The 7963-nt window shown below is 34.7% G+C and overlaps 1 protein-coding gene across 2 annotated transcripts in view; it reads left to right on the plus strand.

The window, feature by feature from the left end:
- Positions 1 to 232: 232 nt before the first annotated feature.
- Positions 233 to 7963, plus strand: part of LOC109534585 (dmX-like protein 2) — a 26004-nt gene continuing 18273 nt past the window's right edge. Inside the window, exons 1-13 of one of the 2 annotated variants that reach the window (XM_048660498.1) lie at positions 233 to 755; positions 873 to 1070; positions 1347 to 1376; positions 2125 to 2347; positions 2407 to 2553; positions 2614 to 2734; positions 2791 to 2973; positions 4218 to 4348; positions 4832 to 5009; positions 5068 to 5235; positions 5292 to 5532; positions 5587 to 5853; positions 6010 to 6487. In XM_048660498.1, the coding sequence (XP_048516455.1) occupies positions 669 to 755; positions 873 to 1070; positions 1347 to 1376; positions 2125 to 2347; positions 2407 to 2553; positions 2614 to 2734; positions 2791 to 2973; positions 4218 to 4348; positions 4832 to 5009; positions 5068 to 5235; positions 5292 to 5532; positions 5587 to 5853; positions 6010 to 6487 (2452 nt within the window). In that variant the 5' untranslated portion in view covers positions 233 to 668. The remainder of the gene's footprint in view (positions 756 to 872; positions 1071 to 1346; positions 1377 to 2124; positions 2348 to 2406; positions 2554 to 2613; positions 2735 to 2790; positions 2974 to 4217; positions 4349 to 4831; positions 5010 to 5067; positions 5236 to 5291; positions 5533 to 5586; positions 5854 to 6009; positions 6488 to 7963) is intronic. The other variant, XM_048660499.1, reaches the window with a different exon arrangement.

Consider the following 7963-nt stretch of genomic DNA (forward strand, 5'->3'; position numbering starts at 1 on the left):
ATTGTGAATTCCTGTGAAGCAAATTAGAATCACTTAAGTAACCATTTTGTTTTGTTATTGGAAAAATATGGTTACAATTTTCACAAGATGACCAGTGTTGCCAGGTCAAGTACTACGAAAGCGGTAGAATAGACATAAAAAACATAGATTAGATAGATAGTTATAGAATCGATTTAAAAACAAAACTTTTGAAGTGGTCTTCAGCCAAGAAGGTGTTACCGAAAAACGAAAAACGAAAAAAAAAAACAGTAATCCAATCGCCAATCGCGGTGCAATGTAGCTGATTTGTTGACAAATAGTGTAATACATAATAGTTATATTTAAAGTGTTTAACGTAACGTTTAGCAGTAGGTTCTTATGGCATAGCGGTAGAGCAGTAGCTCTCATGAAAACGGGAGACCCACCGTAAAACGGTAGACCTGGCAAGCCTGAAAATAACTTCTTCGATCAGCTGAGATCAGCTGAGAGGCGCGATAACAGCGCGCCGTGGTCTGAGTAAACTATATTAACGCAGAACTGTCATTGCACGAGAGTGAGCAGGCCCTGGTCAGCTGATAATTGTCAAAAAATGTAAAAAGATTATTGATAAATTAGTGCGACCTCAATTTTTAATTGCATTGTCCAATAAAAATGATCTCGAGTGTTAAGTGCATTTTGAATATCTAAAAATGAATCTGCATCAAATTGTAAGCGGTGCTTGCAATGCGGGCGATAAATGCTTTGCTGTTGGATCTGTTGAAGGAGTTCCTTTTACAGTAGGTCTAGATGTTAAATAAACTTTATTATTTACTTTAGTGCCAGTTAAGGTGGTTTAATCTTGCGTTTTAGCTCAGCCCCAGAATTATGTAGTTTAATTTTACGACCTATTTTAGGCTTACGCTGCAGGATGTAACATCGTAATTCTAGCATCCACCTTCGAAAGAGTGCAAATTATACCTGGTGCTGTTCATGATTACATCCGAATAAGCTCTATAGATTGCTCCAGTGATACTGGAAAAATCGCTGCTGCTTATGACAATATTGTATGCATTTATGAGCCCACACCTTTAATACACAACAATTCTCCACATGTAAGTTATTACTGGGGCAATTCTTGAGTACTTATTTGTTAATAAGTATATATATGTTTATGTACTATTGTATGAACAATTGGATAACATATCATGTGTCCAGATATGTAAGGAAATTGGTAATTGTATGTACGCTTTAAATTAATTATTCACTGTTGACTGAATCTTGCCAATAAATTCAGTAATCTAGTACCGTCTACTTATCTAATCACTAAGTAATTTATTAAGTCTGGCATTGTATTACGTGTTTTTGTCAGAAACTCATTAATATTTCAGAGGCCAACTAAAAAACACCGGGGGGTTAAGGTATAGTGGTGTTAGTATTTTTTGCTTTTTCACAATTCTTTCACTTTTAACAAATTAAGTCAAGTTAACCAACTCATATTTCACTTATTTTTAACCAGTGTGATTTTATAATAGAGTTGAAAAGTTGTTTGAGGCATAATCCTTGACTATTAAGCAGCAATTTAACATTGATTATACATCTAGACACTTTAGAGATACCTTAATGTACACAGGGGCGGATCCAGCTCTCGAGTAAGGGGGGGAGGGTCAAGTAGTAGAAATTCGGTCTTTTGTTGTCTATAAAATTAGAAAAATTATCGTCAGTCGACAGAAACCCAGCACAAGGGGGGGTCTGATTGAACCGCTTCTGATCCTTCGTAATTTATTACAATGTTGAGGTGCTGAAAGTTTTTCTTTTTAAATAAGTATTTAAACCGCGGAATGTTGTTGAAAATAGAATGGCCCGGTTCGAAATTGATTTACTTTTTAGCTCTACAGAGTGTTTTTGCTTAAGTGCTTTAAGTATAGCCAAAAGAAGAAAAACCGTGTTTTTAACTGGTCGAGAGCCTAAAAAAATCCCAAACAGGCGTCTATTGCATCGGTTTGTTATCTTTCTTTCACCCTTATATTATTTTATTTGAACTTATGTATAAAACCACCTAACTCAATTTCCAGCTTTCTACTTTAATCACTCTAATTTATAAGCAAAATAATTCCTTCGAATCGTCCCCATTAAAGAGCTAGATACATAGTAGATATTCATTACTAGGGACTAGACTATAGATGGGTCCAAACTGGAAGTTTGAAAACTGACACGCCAATTCGGGCGCTGAGCTGGAACCTCGAAGGAACACGTCTTTTAACAGCCGGCAATGATGTTCAACTTTGGCACCTTAAACAGCAGGCCCATGAAGAACAGCCTCCTGTTACCTTCACTCTCGGTGGTGGTGGAGAAGAGAATGAAACCTCGGATGAACCGGATAAGCCTCAAGGTATTCCACTAACCGTTCAGAAATTAATTTGAATGTTTTGTATATTTGTTGCTTATCAGAACAAGAACAAACATCGTGGCAATGTGTTTGGAAGGCAAATACTGCTATACCAGTCCAGCATTTGGCATTTTCACCAGATGGAACGCTTTTTGCTACTTGCGGTGAAAATGATCGACTGGTGAAGATATGGTATGAAAATAAACATTGTGAGTGACTTCTCAGCTTTTCCATATGACTGGAGCTATTTCTTATTTAATTTTTTAAAGTTCTCTTCACTTCCAAGAGTGTTGAAGGCCCTCAAGAACTTGATTATGGGTTTGTTTACATTGCGCATCCTAGAGCTGTTACTCATGTGTCCTGGAGGAATACCAGCAAATATATGCCTAAGTATGATGGTTTGAGTTTTAATAGAATCCCTAGACAATAATGTTTGATTTTTGCAGAGGTTCCGTTTCTAATATGCTGTTAACATCATGCAAGGACAATATTTGTCGATTGTGGGTTGAAACAGTACTTCCTGAGGATGGACTTGTGAATTTGTCCCAGTTAGATCCTCAGGCACATCATCCTAAATTCCGAACTCACAGACATAAGCATAGATTTATGCAAAGGTTAAAGCATATGAAGTAAGTAAACTGCTTTAACGCGATTAAAAGATGTATATCTAAGTCAAAAGTGGGACTGGTCAATATTAGTTGTTACATGAAAATCATCTTATAAAGAATAAGTGGAAAGGAAAATATTGAACAGTCCTTCATTAATTCTGTTTGTCTTGATGATGCGAGTTAATTTGAATTTTTTGCCGTTAGCAAATGGATATCTATTTTTTTGTATTATAATATAACCAGGATGATTTATTGTGGGTAAGTGTGAATGGGTATTCTCTGATGAGTGCGACGCGCTTCTTTGCGATTTTTCATTATATGCGGCTTGACTTTAAATCAGTTCTTATCGCGTTTAACATTTTAGTCTTCATTTTTACTGCTTGCAGCAGATATTATTTCAATCAGTTTAATTACATAATTGGAAGATACTTCTCAGCCAGAGAAAAAATATCTGCGATTGGACAACTTTAGTAATTTTGTACTGTATATTAGTAGAAGTAAAGGTATATGAAGCGATTATTTTCATTCTGATTTTTTGGTCCCAATTTGCCTAATCCGTTTGTTTGTTCGGAGAAATACCATTGTGTATATATTAACTCATTCAACTGAGGAAAATATACGCCAGCGAAACCATAGTAAACATATTTTTCAATAAATATCAAAATTTATACGGTATTTCTACATTCAACTCAATAACCTTCAGAAGATTGTCCTATCAGAAATATAATTTTCAGTCGTTAACTTTTAAAGTATTAAAACCGAAAAAAATACCTTTTGAGGAGATCATTTTCTATTGAAGCTAATAATTGTTTAAAGTATCACCAATTTAGAAGAATAAATTGAAATACCATCATGTTCTCACACTGTACATATTAGTGGAAGAAAGACGAAATTAGTGTAATAAGCAGGAAATTAGTGTTAAAGTGTTCTTAAAAGTTACGTCGATATTGTTATGAAACAGAGATGTAAGGAGATTTGAGAATATTGGTGAAAACTTTTATCTTGCAGTTCATCCATCCGCCTTTTTGATTACATTATTTGTCTTCGATTGTCAATCTGTGTCCCTCTTATTTTTTTTTCTATATTCTAATTTATTCAAGTCTATTGTATAATGGCAGCGCCTTTCAATGGGTTCGGTTGAATGAGTATTAATATAGAGACAATGGTATTACTCACTGAGTGTTATTTTATTTGCATAATATTCGCTAACAGCATTTTTTCTTAAACCACGAGTTAGTTACTTTAAGAAAACTTTGTTATTTTAGGACATGTTTCCACATACGGAGGAATGCAAAACATCAGCTGCATGGCTTTGTAGGATCATCCCAACCTATACCCACTTTGCCATCTACTTATAGTGTCCACGACTTCCATTCTTATGGATATCACGGAACAGGTAAGATTATAGAAGCAAGGTTCTCATATAACTTCAGCCTATTTATTCTTAAAGCTTAGTTCGCTCTTTTTCAATTTTGATAGTTCAGATCGGAACCATTTCAGAAATTTTAAATGTTTTGTATCAACTCAGTGACGATACTGTTTTGGTTAATTTGCTCATGAATTCATCTGCATCTTCACATTTCTGTCTTATATTTGAATTATTTAATTCGTTTGGATATTAGAGCTTTGGATTGGAAACCCGTTGAATTGAACGTGTCGTCCAATTTTTGTTATCTTTTGTACACGCTTTTAAAATAAATGAAGTAACAGTTTTTAAAAGTTACATACATATATTATTTCGTCTATAAATTAAAGTTGTAACATTCAATTTACTATCATCTAGATCACACGATGTGCACGCAATTAAATAATTACATATTTTTCGTCGTTTTTTTTCGCATTGTTTTTGACACTGCAATGCCTTGTTTGTTATCATTAGGTGTTACGCCAGGGCTGCATTTCCATCTCGCAGCTTCTGTAAATGCAGAAACAGACATACCTTTGGTTCCTAACATCAGTTATTGCAATCCCAGGCCGGCCTTTGTATTGCATTGGCTGGATAATAAAGAAATGCAATTCAGCCTTCAAGCTGAACTTTTCTTAGAGGAATTTGCAAGGTATTTAAGAGGCTTCAAAATATTAAGACTTTGGGAAATGTTCCATTGGAATTTGCAGGCCGGTAGTTGAAAATCCGGATTCAGATGAAAGCAGCTTGGAACCAATGATGGAATCTGGTGCCACAGACGGAGTAGATGCGAGAATAGAAAGCTTTTTGAGGGATTGGCATCATAGTCCAGATTTATTGTTCAGTATACATCCGGTCGATGGCAGTTATTTAATTTGGTAGGACAAATTTTAGATGTCGAAGGTAAAACTGGTGAATTTAAAACTGTTTATAGGGTGGTTGAGTGGTTGGACGAGTTTCATCCGGGTTCCTTCCGTCAGGCCCAGGTGTCTTTTTCAACCCGAATTCCATCAGCTTTCCCTGTTGGTGATTCTATGAGTATGTCTACTACCGTGAGTTTATACAGCACAACCCCTTTGGTCAAACATTTAGTCAAAGAAGCAGTGAACCGAGAGTATTATAATCGAAATTTAAGCAGTGTTAAGGAGGAAGATGAAAATAAGCCAGAGCTAGAGGTAGTAAACAAATTACAATTCGCTTATAAAATTTCTACCAAAAAATCATTATAGAGTTTCTGTTTGGGTGACGATCAAAACGATTCAGTTCCTGTGGTATATTTGGTGACCAAGCATGATAATGGCACTTTGAATTTATGGCACTTAACGTTCGCTGATCAGAGTAAGTTTGCTCAAGTTTTGAGTATTGGACATCGGAGTAGAGCATCAGGGCATCGATTCAGAGTTAATGATATCAGTTGCCATCCAGTTTTACCTTTGCTTTTAACTACGAGTCATCACAATATTGTGGATCAAACCAAAAGCCATCAAAAATCGAATGTAAGTAAAATATACATATTTTATGTTCATTCTCATGAATTAGGTATGAATTATTAGAAACAACCTAGCCATTATATCTTAAAGTATTTCGATTTTAGCGCAAATATCTCTTGTTTAGTCTTGTTTACACGAAGAAAATGAAAGCGCTTTTTTCAGGGTTTTTGCAGTGAACTAATCCTTTGGAAAGTAGACGCAGTGGGTCCACTATCAAAATCAGGTGGAATTTGCGAATTAGCTAGAATTAGCTCGCCAGAACCGGCAGCTTTTAGTAACGTCGCTTGGATACCCACTTTGCTTCCTTCAAGCACACTTGGCAATCTCTCCAACTCGCCAAGCGCTTGCTTTGTAGCTTCAGATGGACAATGTTTGAGAGTATATCAAGCGGTGATTGACGCTAGAAATTTATTGGCTGATTTATCATTCAAAGAGACCAGACAAAAGCATTGCGATCACATGAGTGATATGTCGGACATGTCTTCGTTTAATGAAGACACTCTTTTGGAAAACATCAATATTGTTTCCCAGCAAAGCACCTCCCGACCTGGATGTATAATTCAATTGGAAACTATTGCTGAAGCTATTCAGTGGCAAAATACCACTTTTTTGCATGTTTATCAGGAGCAGTTGATCACAGGTATGATGTTTGTTTAATGACAAAACGTAAATTAATCAATATAAAAATATTTTTCGAGTTTAGATTTTTTATAACTAATATCTATTGGATTTACTGAAAATTTGTATTAAAATAACTTGAACATATTGGGTTTTGGATCGATTTAAACGCACATTTCGTTCCTCAGCAAATTAAATTTTGACGAAACTGAAGGAATGCTCTTGTAAGTTTTCCTAACTATTTTCAATTTTAAAATAAACTATTTTCCTGGATTTCAGACATTTATTTCAAATTCACAAATTATTCATTTTTAAAAACGTTTTGGCATTTTTTCACATCTTCAGTTTGTCTGAAACAACCAATTGTTAAAACTTTAACGTATGAACTATTATAAGATTTCAAAATGTTTTAATTAGATAAAAAAACGGTCACATTGTTTATCGGCACATCCTGTCATATTGAAACACTCTAAAATTATTAAAAGTAAAGGTAAGAATTCAGGAACACAGGTGAAATTCTGGTCTTTTCCCAGACTCTGTGTTCCTGAATTCTTATCTTTAGTTTTAATATTTAGTATGACAGGCTGAGCTGATAAACAATGTGACCGTTTTTTTTTCTAAATTTCAAACCTTAAAATGTTATAATAGTTCATATGTTAGTAAATGGACAAAATGATTGTTTCATACAAACTGAAGATAATGGAAAAACACAGAAACTTCAAAAAAAAATAATTTGCGAATTTGAAATAAATGACTGAAACCCAGGAAAATAGTTTATATTAATGAAGGAATGATGCCAGAATCATATAAACACACAATAAAAGGTTCTACTGATAATGTACAAATATAAAGCCAAAGTAAAATAAAATAGCGAATTTCTGTTAATACAGAACTCTAAAATTGTTAATGCTGGTGGTAAGCGCACGGTTTTGCATATTTATATGTACAACTTTCGTAGAATTTAAACATTTATAACATTCTTATGCGACGGTTTTCTCGATATTTTATTTTATTATGGCCTCTACATATATATATAAATAATCTTTATTTCCTATAGAAAAAGTTGAGTAGTACATATATGTCTTAGCCTAGCTTATTCTAAAATTAAGTCCTATTCCTAACACTGGTATAATTCAATCAGTGACAAAAAAAAAATAAAAAATTCCTGGCCCACAAAACAAACAGGTCTTAGTCGTTAGTTCAGTTGCGTTTGTAGGTGTTCTAGTGAAGTATCTGTTGGGGTACGAAAACGGGAATGTTTTGCCCGTCTTGTTAGGCAAAGGGGATTCAGTATGGTCCAGTTGTGAGGGTTGTTTGTCCATTTTGTCTGTAAGTGTATTAGTCTTTCCGAAATTTTGGTCATGTTTATGCGTTCGTATAGTAGTTGGTTGGAAGGGTTGTCCAGGGGGTTTTGGGGGTGTCTTATTCGTGTTATTAGTCTTAGTGCAATTTGTTCAGTTGTTTGTACGTATCGTTTTGTCCTTTCTGTTCCGTTGGC

This window comes from Dendroctonus ponderosae, unplaced genomic scaffold (assembly GCF_020466585.1).
Source record: "Dendroctonus ponderosae isolate FM_Combo_2020 unplaced genomic scaffold, Dpon_F_20191213v2 Dpon_F_20191213_1, whole genome shotgun sequence".
Classification (NCBI taxonomy): domain Eukaryota; kingdom Metazoa; phylum Arthropoda; class Insecta; order Coleoptera; family Curculionidae; genus Dendroctonus; species Dendroctonus ponderosae.